Here is an 18,443-nt window from a genome sequence, read left to right on the forward strand (position 1 = left end):
AAGTCTCTGCATTATAAGATCTCATTTTCATGTACAAGAAAGAAATATCCACGTTAGGTGTAATTTGTTTTATTTGAAAATCCAAAGCAGCTGCTCATGTATTTTGCCTTCTGTATAGAATAAGGCGATTATTTTACGCTAAAATCAAATGCTTAATAAAATTTCTTAAATAACACAGACTTTAGCCTCATTTTTATACTGCATGACAACATTTCACATCACTACTTAAAACAGCATCATGAGACTTGTGTAGCACCATACAGTTTGATCTATCGTAGTATGCAATCAGAATGAATCACTGCACACAATACAAAGTCATAGCTCTGATCGGATGAATTTAAATGCATTATGATTCATCCAATTGTTTAGAGAAGTTACTTAAGCTGTTTAACTGTGAATATAATGAGGATAAAAAAAAAAAACAGTTAAAAGCTTATGTAAGTTCACATTCACTGAAACTCTTTGGATAAGCATTGTCTTGGGGGGGAAAAAAATGCGAATAACTAATGGCCTAGTTTATTTGAGTCTTGGTCAGCGGTCAAAGTTCGGTGATCGAGAAGTCCATTTTAATATCACCAGTATGAGGTTCAAACGTTAAATTATAGGAAAGATCTTCCCTTCCATCCCCAGAAGTTTCCCTCATGGATCTGAAGAAGAACACTCCTTGTTTCCGGTGTGGGCTCCATTCACAAACTCCCTGTGAAATGAGAAAAGCAATTAAGGTGAAGAGGTCAAGAAAGTGACACCTGATTATTACAATCTTATCTGAATTTCAATTTAAGCTTCATTGAGGAAGATTTATGAAGGCTGACATTTCATCTGAATGCAGATATTGTTTATATAATAAGATAATTTTAGCAAATACCTCTTCACTGACTGGTTTGGTTAAGCCCATGCTTACAGTGATGTCCTCAGTCAGCTGATACTCCATCCAGAGAGCGACACCATGACAGCGTCCTCTCCTGAAATATCAGCTCTTATGAGTATCATTCAAGAGCAACCTAGCATCATCTATATAATATCTATTAGGTGTGTATTTTCTATTACAAATATATGTTTTAATACATTATTCATTTATTTTACCATTCAAATGTTTGGGGTTGGTAAGATTTTTTTTTTTTTGGAAATAAATGAATTTTTGTTCAGCAAGGACATTACATTTGAGCAAAAGTAAAAGTAAAGACATTTATGTTACAAAAGACTTCTATTTCAAATAAATGCTGTTTATAACTTTATAACAAGATCTTGAAAGAAATTATCACAATTTCACTGTTTTCAATATTGATAAGACAATATAGAAATTATTTTTCTTGAGCAGCAAATGAATATATTAGAATGATTTCTGAAGTCAGTTTTGACATCACAGAAAAAAAAAATATTTTATATCATAATTTAAAAAAAAATCCAGAATATTACTGTTTTACTGTATTTTTGATCAAATAAAAGCAGCACTGGTGAGCCTAAGAGACTTCTTAAAAATATTACCTAGCCCAAACTTTTGAACAGTATTTTAATATTGATATACAGGTGCATCTAAAAAAATTTGAATATCGTGAAAAAGTTTTTTTTTTTGTAATTTCACATTTCAAAGTATAATTTCATATATACTTTTCCAAGTATTGAGTGCATAAATGAACATACTTTAAAGAACTTGAACTTTTCTGTTTTGCAAATCCTTTTTTTGATTGATCTTAGGAAATATTCTAATATTTTGAAATACTGGATTTTTGACTTTCATGCTCTAATAAGTAAGCAAGCTCTAATCATCAAAATTAAAACAAAAAAAAATTTTGTTTTACTTTACATGTAATGACCTTTTTCACTATATTCTAGTATTTTGAGATGCACCTGTATTTGTTTATAATATAAAATTATTAATTTCTATTTTAGAATTTAAAAAATTCATGCTAAAACACAAATTAATTTGACATGTAATAAATTATTACATGCATATTTGTAATAATATAATAATTCTATTATAATTATTTTCTAATTTTATATAATAATTTTATTATGTTTTATGCAATAATATAATGATTGTAATATGTTCATATTACCCTGTGAATGGCACAGTTCCATCACTGTTAATTGGTTGTTCAGGAACACACTGCGTAAAGTCAAATGTCATAACTGGCCGTGGTTTGGTCAGAGCACGACATGGGTATTCCCACAGTGGATGTGGCTCTGCCTCCCAGGATTCACGGTAATCCAAAGATTGCTGTGAGTGGAGTGCATCACAAAACCATATTAATCAACTGCATTCAAATTTCATGCAATCTACTTATTCATAATAACACGTTCAAACCAAAACCAGTAATTACCTGAATCATTTCATCCATTGGACTGACATCAAAGCCTTCGCAAGAACCACAAGGAGCTCTGATTCGCCACAGATCCTGATTCAAGATATAAAAATGTTTAACACAGAAGTCAGTCAGTCTGTAAATGTATACTACAAAACATATATCCGACAAGTATCCAAAAGATATAATTTACCCGAAATTCAACAGCGACTATGTAAAGTATAGCAGCACGGGGCAGGATGGTGGCATTAGGATGGAGCAGCTGCGCCACAGTGGTGCGGCAGTACCAGAAAAACAGAGAGTGCCACGGCAAAAGACTGGTGCTAAAGTATGGCTCTCCCATCAATACTGAAATCTGAAGAGTGAAAAATATAACCATTTAAAATTTTGAATAGTTTCATTTCTTATTGATAACATTTCTAATTATTATCAACGTTGAAAACAGTTGTGCTGCTTAATATTTTTGTGGAAACTGATACATTTTTTAGAATTCTTTGATTATTAGAAAGTTCAAAACAACAGCATTTATTTGAAATAGAAATACTTAGTAACATTATAAATGTTTTTACTGTCACTTTAGACCATCTTAATGCATCCTTTGCAGAATAAAACTTTAAAAAAAAATAATAAAAACTTACTGACCCCAAACTTTTGAATGGTAATGTACCTTAATACATCCTTGCTGAATAAAAGTTAAATAAATAAATTAGTTCTGTCAAACGATTAATCGTATCCAAAATTAAAGTTTTTGTTTACAGTGGGGCAAAAAAGTATTTAGTCAGCCACCAATTGTGCAAGTTCTCCCACTTAAAAGATGAGAGAGGCCTGTAATTTTCATCATAGGTATACCTCAACTATGAGAGACAAAATGAGAAAAAAAATCCAGAAAATCACATTGTAGGATTTTTAAAGAATTAATTGGTAAATTCCTCGGTAAAATAAGTATTTGGTCACCTACAAACAAGCAAGATTTCTGGCTCTCACAGACCTGTAACTTCTTCTTTAAGAGGCTCCTCTGTCCTCCACTCGTTACCTGTATTAATGGCATCTGTTTGAACTCGTTATCAGTATAAAAGACACCTGTCCACAACCTCAAACAGTCCAACTCCAAACTCCACCATGGCTAAGACCAAAGAGCTGTCAAAGGACACCAGAAACAAAATTGTAGACCTGCACCAGGCTGGGAAGACTGAATCTGCAATAGGTAAGCAGTTTGGTGTGAAGAAATCAACTGTGGCAGCAATTATTAGAAAATGGAAGACTGATAATCTCCCTCGATCTGGGGCTCCACGCAAGATCTCACCCCGTGGGGTCAAAATGATCACAAGAACTGTGAGCAAAAATCCCAGAACCACACGGGGGACCTAGTGAATGACCTGCAGAGAGCTGGGACCAAAGTTACAAAGGCTACCATCAGTAACACACTGAGCCACCAGGGACTCAAATCCTGCAGTGCCAGACGTGTCCCCCTGCTTAAGCCAGTACATGTCCGGGCCCGTCTGAAGTTTGCTAGAGAGCATTTGGATGATCCAGAAGAGGATTGGGAGAATGTCATATGGTCAGATGAAACCAAAATAGAACTTTTTGGTAAAAACTCAACTTGTCGTGTTTGGAGGAGAAAGAATGCTGAGTTGCATCCAAAGAACACCATACCTACTGTGAAGCATGGGGGTGGAAACATCATGCTTTGGGGCTGTTTTTCTGCAAAGGGACCACGACGACTGATCTGTGTAAACGAAAGAATGAATGGGGCCATGTATCGTGAGATTTTGAGTGAAAACCTCCTTCCATCAGCAAGGGCATTGAAGATGAAACGTGGCTGGGTCTTTCAGCATGACAATGATCCCAAACACACCGCCCGGGCAACGAAGGAGTGGCTTTGTAAGAAGCATTTCAAGGTCCTGGAGTACCCGAGCCAGTCTCCAGATCTCAACCCCATCGAAAATCTTTAGAGGGAGTTGGAAGTCCGTGTTGCCCAGCGACAGCCCCAAAACATTACTGCTCTAGAGGAGATCTGCATGGAGGAATGGGCCAAAATACCAGCAACAGTGTGTGAAAACCTTGTGAAGACTTACAGAAAACGTTTGACCTCTGTCATTGCCAACAAAGGGTATATAACAAAGTATTGAGATGAAATTTTGTTATTGACCAAATACTTATTTTCCACCATAATTTGCAAATAAATTCTTTAAAAATCCTACAATGTAATTTTCTGGATTTTTTTTCTCTCATTTTGTCTCTCATAGTTGAGGTATACCTATGATGAAAATTACAGGCCTCTCTCATCTTTTTAAGTGGGAGAACTTGCACAATTGGTGGCTAACTAAATACTTTTTTGCCCCACTGTACATATATTATATATACATACATACATACATATATATATGTGTGTGTGTACTGTGTATATTTATTATATATATATAGCAATACACACGCATGCATGCATGTATTTAAGAAAAATATGTTATATTGGTATATTAAACATTTATATATAATAAATTATATGAATATATACATGTCAATATTTTCAAAATATATATTGTATGTGTGTGTATTTATATATACATAATAAATATACACAGTACGCACACATATTACATAAACAAAAACTTTTTTTGTTGTTTTGGATGCAATTAAATCACGATTAATCGTTTGACAGCACTAAAATAAATACAAAATCTTACTAACCCTAAACTTCTGAATGGTAGTGTATTTGTTGTTGTGATGAATTCAGATTCGACAGAGTCTTTGAAACTCTACAAATGCTTGTAGGGTACATATATAGAGGGCATCACGGTCTATACAGATTTGGTTTAGTTTGTACCTGATTTCCTTCTAAGTCAGCTAATGAGAGCTGCTCGGGTCGTATTCCAAGCAGCTGTACTCCATTTTTCAGTGAGTTAGCATGCAGCACCTGTGAGCAAGAAATAAAACCTTTCATTACTAATCAATCCTGTCTGAACTCATGTAGGTAAATATTTTTTAGATTAAAAAATCTCACCTGTTCGATCACTTGTTTCACCATTCCAGAGTTTTCCAAACTGAACACCTGAAAAGACAGAGACAGAACGATCTACAGTATGTTCTGTCCCTTAAATCTAGTGAGCTGCCAACCTAGACAGTATTTTACTTAATTGTATTGCCTTAATTGTATTTTATATCAAGTATTGATATAAATGGTTTTGTTTAATTCAAAACAGATTATTTACCCAATATTGCACTATTAGTTCAGCAATATGTTAACATCAATGTTAAAATGTACTATTTACTTGCTAAAAATAGTTTATTTTCGTTCAAAACCCAATACCGCATTGTTAGCTTAGCAACATGCTAACATTAAACTACTGAAGTCAACTGCAAGTTGTGTGGTGCATAGAGTTGCTTATAATTTACTTAACATGTCTAATTTATTCAATAAAAATAGTTCAGTTTAGCTCAAAACAGATTATTTACCCAATATTGCATTATTAGCTTAGCAACATGCTAACATCAAATGCTACTAAAATCAAGTCAAATAGAGCATAGAGTTGCATATAATTTACTTCAAAGTTCCAATGAAGCCTAGGATGCTACCTCATGACAGCCTTCTGTGTAGGGAGAAGGGAGCTCGCTAATTTGAGAGCGTTCTGACTCGAGAAAAAAAAAAAGGCCTACTCACTTTTTTAGATCCAAGCAGATGAGCAAAAATGGGTAACAGGCTCCCATCACTGACGGACAAACACACACTGTCTGGTTTCAGAATCTGCAAGAATACATGAAACACTAAATTTTGAGCCATTGCCTGTCAACAGAATGCAGCACTTCAAGCTTACTTTAGTCATTAGTTAGCTTACACTGCGTAATGCGTTCACGTAACTCTCTTTCCTCTGTTCGTCGTTCAGTTCCCCGAAGCGAGGCCTCGTCCAGACCAGGTGAGCCTGACAGGTGCAGCATGGTCGAAACTTTGCCAACTTGACATCATTTTGTTCACTATAAAACAGATTTAAAAAAAATATCATACAGTCTTTCTCAGAGACCGTTTATGTTCTGTCTCGTCGCTTTGGATAAAAGTGTCTACTAAATGACTAAATGTAAATGTAATGTAAATGTCTCAGTTAAAGCTGAGAACTTGTTATCATCCCTAAACAAACACTGCTCAAAATCAGCTTACTTCTGCGCAAGACTGTACCACAGACTGTAGTCATCATGGGAGACGATTAAATTCAGCTCTTCTCCTTCTGACACATTCTCCTCCGCAGGAAGGAAGTAGACACTCTGCATCCAGTGATCCCTCCACTGCACATCACATAATGAAAAATAATCAAATATACTTATACCAAGTCAAAGAAAGTTTATTTTCATACAGTGTTCCTATCAGAGGGACCTCTATCAAAGACATTCACCCCAAAATTTTTAGATTATTATTCAATAATATTTTCATTGTATAAATCATTAGAATGAATAAAATTAAACCCTATATATTTTTTATTTTATTTTTTATAAAAATGTTTAATACTGTAATAAAATATATAAAAATTATTTATACATCTATACATTATTCTTACATATGCAGAGAGAACCAGAGAGAATTTTGTGTATTATAGAAAAGGATCACATTAGAATTATTAATGACAATAATATGAATTACAAACAAAATTCAAAACAATTCAAAAACAAAATTAACAGGTTTATTTCCATGAAAATAAAGTAAATAATGGGACTAAGTATGAGCTTCTTTTCTATACAAAATATAATTTCTTAATTTTTTATTTTGAATTATTTTTCAGGTGAAAAATTACTTGGACATATTTTTGATATTCACACATTAATATTAGTGGCTAAGCACCAGTACATACAGGGTAAGTACGAGGATCTGAGTAGTTCCAGCTGGGGGCCATTGTGCAAACAATGTTGCCATCAGGGTCCATGTCAATGTCCCACCAGGATAAGACCACCTGTGCTCTCCCCCTGGTCTGGGCCTTGAACTGTGCCGTGTAGGACTGAGCAGCGCTGCTAACCGGTTTGCTGAAATCCACACTAGAGTGGAAGAGTATATGAGTTACACAGAAAAATAAAAAAAGACAACTATGTTTTATTCTAGAGAGCTAATTCACACCCTGACTTGTACCTGAACATGGTGCAGATGGGCCCAAGGGGAGTGAAAGACTCTGGTGGCACCTGGCTAAGCTGGATGTCACAGACAGAGATCGCTCCTGCACACTTCACCACAGCAGGAGGAGGCAGTAGTTTGTTCCCATCCACCTCTATGGGTTGGAGCTGTGACCATTTCCACAGCATGTCTGACTCCACCAGCTGGGCATAGATTGTTGCTCGATGTGGCACAGCTTCACAACCTGCCTGTGCCAGTGAGAGCAGCTCCATTAAACACTTCAAAGATGCAGCAAAATGTTAAACTGCAATTTACAACTGTATTTACCTGGACGAGGTGCATGTGTGCATGTTCATAGCTGGGCAATGCTCCTTCACCGATCAGCTCTGTATCAAACAGCTCTGTGACAAGGATGTTAGCTCGTTCTTGCATGTCTCCATCTACAGATACAAATACATTTATATTTGTAAGAATGCAATGCAAGGTGATACAGATGATGGTGTTCATTACAGTATTTATAATATGACACAAATTCAAGTTTATTTTCTCTATCTATCTAATATATATATATATATATATATATATATATATATATATATTTATATTTGATGTTAATAATAATAAATAATATTATTAGACATATCTAATAATCTAAATAATATCTAATAATCTAATGTCTAATAATATTTATTATAATTAACATATCAAATATTAAATAAAAATAAAATTGTAAAATATTACAATTATAAGTATATAATTTGAATATTTTTAATTATCATTAATTTCATTCAAATATTTATCATGTTTTTAAATATAAAATTAAAACATTATGATGTGTGTGTGTGTGTATATATATATATGTAATTTTAGTTTTTATAATTTTATACATATTTAATATGTATAAAATTATAAAAACAAAATACATATATCACACACACATACACATTTTATTAATATATTCTCTATAAAATTTAGCACAGTGATATACACAAGACGTAGTTATACAATTTATTATCATATATTTTAATATGGCTTGAAAGCCGTAATGATCAATCAACATTCAGGACCGTAATTATCAGTTTGATAATTACTACTACTCTATAAACCAATACACTGAACCTATCTGATCTACTGGTGTATAAGGCTTATTGGTGGTTGTCTAACCTGGTCCAACCGTAACCTCTGTGGAGTGTTTGTTGATGACCTTGATTTTATCCGAGAAGCCGTTCCTCTCCACGATGGAAGTGGCAGCCTGTGCCATGGGTTTAAACACCTGTGTGGGATTCATGTTTGTCTTCATTCAAATTCCATCTTATATCTCAACATTCAATACATGAGCATTAGTGAGCACCTCTATAGCATAGCAGTATTCAGCTCCAGCCGTCAGAGCCATCATGGAGAGCAAACCCGTCCCAGTGCCGATGTCCAGGACCACCACCCGCTCACCGCGTGCCTTTACTCTGCTCACCGCTGCTCGAATGCCTTCGTAGTATTTCTTATTCTTAAGTACACAAAGCAGGGAAACCATTAGCGACATTTCAGCTTTTCTATGTCTATATGCTTTGGAAAATATGACAAATTAAGCTAATCATAAAGGAATAGTCCTCCCAAAAATGAACATTCTGTCATTTATTCACGGTTATGTCATGCTGATTTTCTGTTTCCCATTTTTATCAGAGGATCTAGACTTGTTTTGGAACAATTTTGGTTTACAGTATTTCTGTGCGATATTACATGACAACAAAACTCACTCTGTCTTTATCATGGAGCATATCTGCATAGCAGGACCTGGGAAAGAGACACAGCAACCATAATAAGGACAGGTCAAGATAATTTACTCCCTGACCCATGGCAGAATATCACATGACTACAATTCGATTAAGTGTAACTGATAATCGAGCACTTTTACCACAACACACTTTCCACGTATAAGAACAAAAATAGCAACAAGTCACTGTCAAGTATTTTCATCACGTCATTTTGATAAGTTTATTTTTTTAAACAATATAATTGATCACTTCTACAGAAACAGGCAAAGATCAGTTGTTGTCGACGCATGGTGATGTTACATGAGATGGTTTACACACCTCGCAATCTCCTGATGGTAATCATACTCCTCGCTTTCTTCAACCCAATCCAGCGCTCCGGTTGTTGGATTTGCACGACCGCAAAATGTCTTCATTGTCACTTCAGTTATACGTGAACAAACTTATTTATTAAGGTATTTTGTACTATAACACCTAGGTCGTTCACAAATAGATTAATACAACATGATCTCTCCGGGCGCGGCCATGTTTTTTTTTTGTGAAGTCACGCCTCCAAGGTCACGTGACCACTGAAGGCCGCTTCCCCTCAGCCGTTGCCAAAATTACATACACAATACTTTTAGTTTTTTTTTTCTTCTTTCACATATGTGTGTTATGCGTAGTGTTAATAACACAGAAACAGATCACATACAAGTCAAAGTTACGATGTTAATTCAAGGTAAGTGACTTTGAAATGTCCTTGTCTTTGAAATGTTAGGCCACATTTGAAGGTAGCTGGGCAATATTTTGTGCTGTTAAACATTATTTAGCTGTGTGCATATCCTCGTGGATTTGTGAAAAGATTGTAAAACATATCGTAGTTGTTCTTTATAAATTGTGAAGCAATTGTTTGTATATTAAATTTCATGGTACATTTTATCACCAATATTTATAATAGCCTGAATATTTGATTCATTATTCTTTAGCTGATGGTGTTGGCCCATTGATTGAGTGAAACCAAATTGGTGAATACCTCTAATCATCAAACATCGAAAATAATACCTTGATACATTTTTAAAAAAATATTCCTCGTTTTATTCAATGTACAGATCTACAGGTTCAATATTAGCCTTACTAAAACTACTATGGCTGAAATAATTTGTCTAATATTTTAATTTGTCATGGTACAGTGGACATACAATGGTATATTATATTAATGTACCATTGTATGTACATGTATTTACATTATTGGTTGTTAGTGTTATACCCTTGAATTAATGAATTGTTATGAATTGATGAATCAGTTTTATGTATTTTTTCTTAATATGCGATATTTTATTGACCAATAGTCAACCACAATATACATAGTGAACCACAATATACAAGTTTTAAAGCAATTGATTGAATGTCTTTGAGAATGCTGTTTGGTAACATGAACTTTTTTATACATTTACATTGAAAAAAATTATCACCCCCAAATATTTTAAAATACAATGAGCCAGAATGTGCACTGCTTTCTCTTGTTTCTACAATACATGTTGGAGAACTACTAACAAGATATATAAAATTACTTGATTGTACATTTTGTTTGTGCACTTTCATTTGTAGGAAAACATTTGTTGAGATCATAAATGTAAATATTATTTGGGCACAGTATAATTTCAGACAAGACAGATCAGATAACGAGTAGGCTAGTCTTATAGAATACTGATGAATTAATAATGAATTTCCTGTTTATTAGGCCGGATACAATTCAGTAGGGTTATTTCTCTGAGTGCTTCTCAAGTACATTTTGCAGTAGGCAGACAAAACTGTATGCTGGAAGAGGGCACAAGGATTTCTGTGAATATAGGGCGGTATCCTTGTGGTAAAGGTGGGGCGCTCTGCTCCATAAAATCTAGTACTGACTTCCGCACATCTTTGGGTACATCCCCTCTTACATCCAACAGGACAGAGACATGCTCCTCACTGAAAAGACACACTTTATAAGTCTCTTGGCATAGATTAATCTCTGTATTGCAAATGCATTTAGAAGATATGCTGGGTATACTTGGTTTGAAATCTCACCTTATATCAGGGTACTTGGTTACCAATCCAGAAATTTCCAGTATTAGCATGTTTGGGTCTTTCAAATTGATTATGTCAGCCAGTGCAATTATCAAGACTGTGGGATTCACCTCACCTATGGTCCCATCAATCTCCTTTAAATGTAAAAATGCCATTACATGAGTGAAATTCTCAGAGTAATTTCATTTCCACAAACGTATATAGAGTTGTTCTTGTGTTGCTCCTAGAGGTTTGCTACCTGACCCAAGCCTGATAAGATCCAATAAATTGCCGGGTTTGTGCAAGTTCAAGTCAGTTTCTCATGAATAGCTTTTTATTCAGGTTTGCAATTAATGAATAATTAGACTGTTATTTGTTAATGTTTTTAATTTAACTCATTGTAAGCATTTGTTTCAGTCAAAGCTGAATCTATCTATCTGGGTGTACTTGCCAGAAGACTTGCTCCTAAACCACATAACAATTCCCCCCAAAATTAATGTAAATGAGTTTTCACCATGCTTTGAAGGTGGTCCCTCAGCTGCTGAGCATCCTGTGTCATTCGCTGGGCCAACTGGTTTCGCTCATCACCATTTCTGCAGACCAATCTCTTCTGCATCAGTGTACGGACATACTCAACAACAGTTAGCCATTGACATTCCTCCTTTAGCCTCTGTAGATAATGGAGATCACATGACGCCAAGGCTATTTGGGTGTCATTTTTCATTGTTGGTAAATATATTAATTCATTTTATTGTGTGGTCTATGTCATTTCTAATGCCTGGTGTAAACACTAACCTGGCGACAAGGTTGCCGCACCCTGTTGTAAAGTTCACAGTGACGTTCTAAAACCCCACACATATTTGGGGTTACTTCTCCCTGGTCCAGCCAGGTACGAGACAGGAGCTCCTGTAGATGAGGTTGCAACTCAAACAAGAGATGGTCCATAACTAAGCGACATGCCTTTCTCACAGCACGGTCCAGGGCAGCCAGAGGTCCAAGTGAAATGCGAGAATACCGGTTTGAAGGGAAGGAGCACAACTGTTGCTGCAGGCTTTCTGTGGAGGTTCTAGATGGGCATTTAAATCAGAGAATTACTGCTTACAAGTACCTCCAATGCACACAAAACAATTTAAAACACGCACATTTTCAAACAAACATCACATAAATACAGACATACTGTAAAAAGTTACGTGTACACCATCTCACTTGAGGATGATGCAGTTGTTGATGCAGGCCAGGAGATAATGGAGGTAGAACTTGTTACTGTTTATGGCTGAATCCCTGCGATGCTCCTTCCCAAATTCTATGATTGCATCTCGAAATCTGTTTAGATGTAGTGAGAGGAAAGTATAAAATGTTGGATATAATCAATAAGAGTTTTGATTTCCTGGTATTGCTAAATATACACACCGGCTGAGGAGGTTCTCCATCTCATAAAGCCCCATTTGGATTGTCTGGTCCCGCAGAGCTTCACTTATCATCAAAGCCACCCGTGCATTTTCTTCTAGCATCTAACAACCCAGACACCAGAGCAGTTCATATGTATCAGTGCCAATATAAAGCAAAATTTAGCTTATTGTAGATTAAGCCATTGCTTTATTACCTGAGCAATGATGGTTGGAAGGCTGGTGTGATAGCAGCCTTCATGGTCAATATCAGGTTCCTGATCCCTCTGCCAGTCTGTCAGCTCCACCTCTAGAGCCTTGTGCATCCACTCTGAGACACTCTTCTACAAGCAATCACAGTAAAATTTCTCCAGAACTTGTGGCCTTTTAATCCAGACAAGACAATGTAAATGTTTAAAAGTTTAGAGATTAAAACCCCTCCCTGGGTCTTACCCGAACTTTTTGGACATATTTGTTCTGCAGCTGCTCGAGACCTTCCTGGGAAATGAGAGGTCCCATGTTCTCAATGACTAGCTCAGCTACAAGGGCTGGCTCACCCATCATCTCTGAGCTTAAAGAATAAGATTTCATGTGTAGGACTTTCTGATTACCCATAGACCAAATTCTGATTGAAGCATAATCTTTACCTACCTGTTGTATATGTGCAGAACCCAGTTAAGAACAGCGAAGATTTCCCCACCCTCTAGCTCCCATCCACTAACCAGTCCAAGATGGTTCTGCAAGAACTGGTGGCAGAATTGCAGATAAGCTCTTGTTAGACGATAGTGAGACGGAACACATTGTTCAAGAAAATGCCGCACTGTTGAAAGGTCTCCCATAATGCAATGCTGTAGAGCAGACAAGTGACTTGCAAGCCCTGGTCCACGAGTGTGCAAGTATGACACGCTACGGAAACGTGCTGACACTGCCTCTTCCATCACCTGACCAAACAGTAGAACAGGTACATATTAAGTGAATTTAAAAAAGCCTTTTTGCACTTAAAATTTAGTTGTGACATCTTACAGACAACTTTTTCCAGTACTTCTACCAATAGGAAACTTGCTTATCATCAAACCTTGAAGAAGCGGTCCCTCCAGCAACGTGGTCTCCCAGGGGGCATGGGTGTGTTCTGTCCTGATGTTGACCTCCGTTCCTCCAGAAACATCTGATCTAGTGCTTCTTCCCGCTCCACTATCCGTACAGCTGACACAAAAAGCGTGGGGTTTTGACAAGCAAGTGACAACCCACTACCCACCACTGCCCAGAGCTCCTTGGCAAGGGCATCCACCAAGCGTCCAACACCTGAGAAATAATTCCGGACTAACTCCTCATCCTCGGAGGTAAACCCCGTCCCAGATGATCCCCGGGGTCCCTGGAGCTGCAGCAGTACCTCATCCTGCCATCGTTCTAGTTCCATTAGTCGAGCATGAGCTTCCAATAGTCTCCGAGACTCCACTAGTCTCTCTGTCTCTAGCACCATACTCCGCACTGACATGAAAGAGATGACATAGCAAATGATAGCTCCAGTGTACATACTTAGAGTGTAATCTTGCATTACTTTGGCAAACCTCAGTACTTTAGTGGGTGATAGATCTAGGTTTTTAACATGTTGATCTTAATAGCGATTTTGTTGCTTAGCAAGGTTCTTGCTCAGCCTTGCTAGTAGACCTAAAAGGAAAAAACTTCATTGGAGTCCAAAACATTTTACACTATCCACCTTTTTCTTGCTATAAAAATGGGCGCGGCCATTTGTAAATTCTATGGGTCTAGCTGCCAGTCTCATCCGTGTCCAGCTATTTTTAGTTGTACAAAACAGTTTGTTTTGCTGCTTGATATTGAAAATTTGTGTCTTACGATATTATTTAAATGTATTATCTATTATATGAACACACTGGTTTGTAGTGCAAACAGTTTTACCGTTTACTGCACAATGTTATTTATCTCGTCTTTATCTATAACGGCTAATGAACGGCTTTTTCGTTGAAGAAAAAGGTGAATAGAGCCATAGTGGTGATGCAGTGTGCATACTTGTGTTAAATTATTAATGACCACACTTTGGAATGCAGCGACTCAAAAAATTGAAGAAGTGATTGTTTTCAAGCACTTTTATGTACTTGAGAATGTTTGGCTCCATGTCAGTGGTGTCCAATACTGCTCCTGGAGGGTCGCTGTCCTACAGAGATTAGCTCCATCATCAAAAACACAACTGATCCAAGGTAATCAAGGTCTTCAGGAATACTAGAAATGTTCAGGCATGTATGTTGAGACAAGTTGGAGCTAAACTCTTGAGGATGTTGGGCTCTAAGACAAGGATTGGACACCCCTGTGCACTGAAAAGGGCAGGGAATCACTAACCTTTATAGAGACGTGGTAGGTTACTAACTGCAGCAAGGAGCTGGCGGTGAGAGACAGAAATCTCCCGAAGTGTCTCCAGTGTAGTTACTTCTTCAGAATTTTTCCTGGACTCCAAGTCAGCCTTGTGCAAGTCATGAGACACTTCTCTCAGCTCAGCTCGTGCCTCTCGCAATTGACCAAGACCCCAGTCGACACCTTCCAGGTAAGACTGTACAACTGACTTAAGAAAAATGCAAGTGAGCAGATTACTTTTCTTGCAGACTTGGTTGGGCAAATACTTTTTAGAGGCATTCTAATTGAAGTGAAATAATGATCACTACTTACCTTTAACCTTGAATGAATCGATGCAGTTCGTTGACTCTCCCTTTTCCTGTATTGTCCAAGTCTCTCCAGATGCTCTGGACGACAAAAGACACCTGAGGCCCATTTCAGCGCTGCACCACGAGCCAAACTCTCAGCTCTCTCCAGCTCTGGCCACACCTCGACTGGGACAAGGGCATCTGTCAGTGAAAATGCAGAAAAAATATGTAGCCCATATGCTACTGAGCCAAATGAGTTAAGCCAACAGCATAGAAAAATCCAATGAATTGTGCAGCTGTTCAGCTGCAATGTTAAACGAAGTTATTGCTAATTGTGTAAAAGAATGCATACTTTTTTGAGAGCGAGAGAGTTTTCTCTGACTTGCACAATGAATGACTTTAATAGTGAAAGTCTTCATTTTTCCTGGTGTTCCTGAGGCAGAGATTATTTAAACCAGCAAAAGGCTAAATCTAAAAAGTTCGACTTCAGTAAAGTCTTAAGCTCAGCAGATTGATCTCTTCTCCAAAGAATGACTCAGTGATGTGCTGACCGTTTCGAGGTCTGAAGCTTCAAAATTTCCATTTCATATTCCCCAGTCCCTTGGGTGCTCAAGAACTGAAACACCCACGGGAAAGTATGTACGAATACAATTACTCAGAAACAGCTTCAGGGCAGAAACTGCATGTATTTACCCCCTCCTTGATAAATGAGAGCATCATGCAAAACAGTCTCAGAGTTCATAATGCAGAGACCAAGTGTAAGTGCTTGCCTGAATATCTTTTATTCACAACATTACAGTTTGATATAAAAGGTGAAAATTAAAAATAAAGATATATGAAAGATATATAAAACGTAATGTTTTTTTGTTTTTTGTTTTCTTAAAAAATGAACAACCCTTAAAGTGCTGCAAATTATGTCATCTCTTCATCCATGGTAATGCAGTATTGACAAAATTTAAAAATGGTACTTGAATTTTTTATTTCTTTTTACAACCATTAATATATAGAAAATGTTATTAGAATTTGTGAAAACGAGGGACTGCAAAGTTGAAGAACAGTGTTGTGAGACTGATTCAATAATGTCATTAAGCTGTGGTGCTGTGCTGTTATTAATGTTGCCACGGTAACAGTTACTTCTCTAATTGGTGGTTCTTTCTTCAGGATTGTGGGTAGTGTAGTACTTCACTGGGAATTCGGCCAAAACCACCAACGATTTATGGCTTGCAGAAGAACCATATACCATCAATTAAAGACTGCAGAGGTTGTTGTAGGTATGTCCTAAATGTTTATAAATGAAAGTTTTTTTTTTGTTTGTTTTTTTTACTTACAGACCTCGCTAATGTATATACCTTTTTTATATATTTTTGCATGATATTAGCTCCTTGATACTCTGTGTTTGGGTTTATTCCCTTATTGAAGAGCATTTTTGCACAGCGCTGTGTTGGATTTTGTATGTATTACATACATTGTTCATTATGACAAGGCCTTGTTGTTAATTTCCTGTCATGCTGAAATGCATGCTTTTGACCAAATTTAAGGTCTTTCCACCCATACTTGTTTATATATATATATATATATATATATATATATATATATATATATATACAGTATATGTATATATACATATACATGTAAACAGGATGGGAGTAGGGGGTCAATTATGTAGCGTTCCCCTGGCAGAAACATTTATGCTGCTAATATTGAATTTCATTACATTTCTTTCATTCTTTCTAGTTCATGTAAATATACATAGATTTCTCTACCAGTGCAATATTATGACATTATAAACAAACGCTTTCCAGATGCCTCTCCTCATTGAAAACAAACAGAAAGGATGTGTACCTTCACGATTGTCTTGGCCATTCTTATCTCCGTCTGACATTTAGGCTTGTTGTTCCACCGTCCACCGTTCCACCACTAAGAGACTGCCCTGCCCAGAGGGCCTGCTCAGTGTCGCCAGATAGAGCAATCAGCAGAGACAGAGAGAGTAACGAGGGGGACGAAGAGAGAGGGTACATACCCACTTCACCGCCAGCCTTCCTCTCTCACACTCCCAGACACATCCTCTGCTCAGAGGCCGGCAGGAAGGGAAGGGAGGAAGGGAGAGAGCGCGAGAGAGCGCAAGAGGGACGGAGGGACGGAGGGAAAGCGGGCACTCCGCCCTCTAAATGATCCAGATGGTGAGCGGTGAGTGTGGGGGTGGCCTTCATGTGCAACAGTGCCTCTCTGTGTCTGAGGTAGTTATAATCCAGTATGTTTTAAAGGAAGTGCTTGGGATAATCGAACAAAGGTTTTACGCGGCTTTGACAGAGTCATAGGCAATCATTTGTATTGTTGCAGAAAGTTCTTACCAATGTCCTGTGATCGCTCACAGCTGCTGGTTATAGAGCAAACATGAGAGGAATCTAAGTTCAGAGGCCCCTTAATGAATGTGTTTATTTGTATAAGTGTCGTGGCCTGTGTCTTACCCCATGACTGTGTTTACATCTGTCTCTGGTCTCTGCCAAACATGCACTACAAACATGAATAAATTAAGTCGTAGTACACACAACTGTTGGTGAAGATGTGTTGAAATGGATTCTGATGTAAGTTTATACATAAATAGACTATAATTATTCAGCTCTCTGGAATGCTTTGTTCCAGAGGTGTAAAATACTCACTTGATTACTTTACTTCAGTGTTATTTTGGGGGATTTGTACTTTATTCAAGTACGATTTAAACTGACTACTTGTACTTTTACTTGATTACATTTCTGAAGAAAAAACAGTACTTTTTACTATTTACAATTTTATTTCATCTTGAAAAGTACATTACATTTTTATTTAATCTTATGCACATTAAATATGGTAAACGGAAGCTCAAACGTACGTGCCTGATGTGAGAACCAATGATCATTGTTTCATGCATCAAGCACACATATTTCTACTTCACTTATGACTTTCATCAGGTAATTGTCTGGCTTCAAAAGTTTCAAAACCATCAAATCTGAGGAAGCATATTGAGGTAGAAAAGTTGCATTTTCCCAAAAAATGTTTATTCATTATTTGTTCTTTTTTGATAGAGCCATTAGCCGTGTAATATATAATATATAAAATCTCCAAAAGTGTTTAAATAAACATTGTTTGTTAAATTAATTGTAATTCATGTTCGGTGATGTTCTCACCAGGTAGTGGATAAGTTGTATTTATAATATGTCATTATATGACACATTGAGTAGGAA

The 18,443-nt window shown here is 36.7% G+C and overlaps 3 protein-coding genes across 12 annotated transcripts in view; 1 reads left to right on the forward strand and 2 right to left on the reverse strand.

Annotated features, from left to right (window-relative positions):
- Nucleotides 1-523: 523 nt before the first annotated feature.
- Nucleotides 524-9,618, reverse strand: prmt7 (protein arginine methyltransferase 7). The gene is made up of 17 exons (XM_058766586.1): nt 9,480-9,618; nt 9,144-9,180; nt 8,744-8,893; nt 8,557-8,665; nt 7,720-7,832; nt 7,411-7,640; nt 7,139-7,319; nt 6,454-6,578; nt 6,137-6,272; nt 5,962-6,045; nt 5,305-5,352; nt 5,128-5,217; nt 2,497-2,658; nt 2,322-2,396; nt 2,058-2,218; nt 866-962; nt 524-697 (listed from the first exon to the last, which is right to left on the reverse strand). The coding sequence occupies exons 1-17, from the start codon at nt 9,572-9,574 to the stop codon at nt 539-541; spliced, it is 2,052 nt and encodes a 683-aa protein (XP_058622569.1). The 5' UTR covers nt 9,575-9,618; the 3' UTR covers nt 524-538.
- A 127-nt stretch (nt 9,619-9,745) lies between these two features.
- dbx1b (developing brain homeobox 1b) overlaps nt 9,746-18,443 on the forward strand; it is a 43,247-nt gene continuing 34,549 nt past the window's right edge. For 5 of the 7 annotated variants that reach the window (XM_058766589.1, XM_058766590.1, XM_058766591.1 and 2 more), the window contains exon 1: nt 17,271-17,409. The gene's annotated coding sequence lies outside the window, so the exon portion shown is untranslated. Of the gene's footprint in view, nt 9,877-16,383; nt 16,494-17,108; nt 17,410-18,443 lie in introns of those variants that run through there. The other 2 variants (XR_009269302.1, XM_058766593.1) reach the window with 2 other exon arrangements.
- exoc3l1 (exocyst complex component 3-like 1) lies at nt 9,970-17,205 on the reverse strand. Of its 4 annotated transcripts, none has more exons than XM_058766583.1 (13): nt 17,065-17,173; nt 15,248-15,408; nt 14,924-15,143; nt 13,644-14,056; nt 13,220-13,509; nt 13,022-13,139; nt 12,787-12,912; nt 12,594-12,694; nt 12,390-12,506; nt 11,979-12,249; nt 11,698-11,853; nt 11,205-11,338; nt 9,970-11,105 (listed from the first exon to the last, which is right to left on the reverse strand). In XM_058766583.1, exons 1-13 carry the CDS (start codon nt 17,102-17,104, stop codon nt 10,919-10,921), a joined length of 2,334 nt encoding a protein of 777 aa, XP_058622566.1. In that variant the 5' UTR covers nt 17,105-17,173; the 3' UTR covers nt 9,970-10,918. The 4 variants fall into 4 exon arrangements, with proteins under 4 accessions (XP_058622566.1, XP_058622567.1, XP_058622565.1 ...); XM_058766584.1 differs by having other exon boundaries at nt 9,971-11,105; nt 14,924-15,139; nt 15,248-15,423; nt 17,065-17,205; XM_058766582.1 differs by having other exon boundaries at nt 9,971-11,105; nt 15,248-15,423; nt 17,065-17,205.

This window comes from Onychostoma macrolepis, chromosome 25, assembly GCF_012432095.1.
Source record: "Onychostoma macrolepis isolate SWU-2019 chromosome 25, ASM1243209v1, whole genome shotgun sequence".
Taxonomy (NCBI): Eukaryota; Metazoa; Chordata; class Actinopteri; order Cypriniformes; family Cyprinidae; genus Onychostoma; species Onychostoma macrolepis.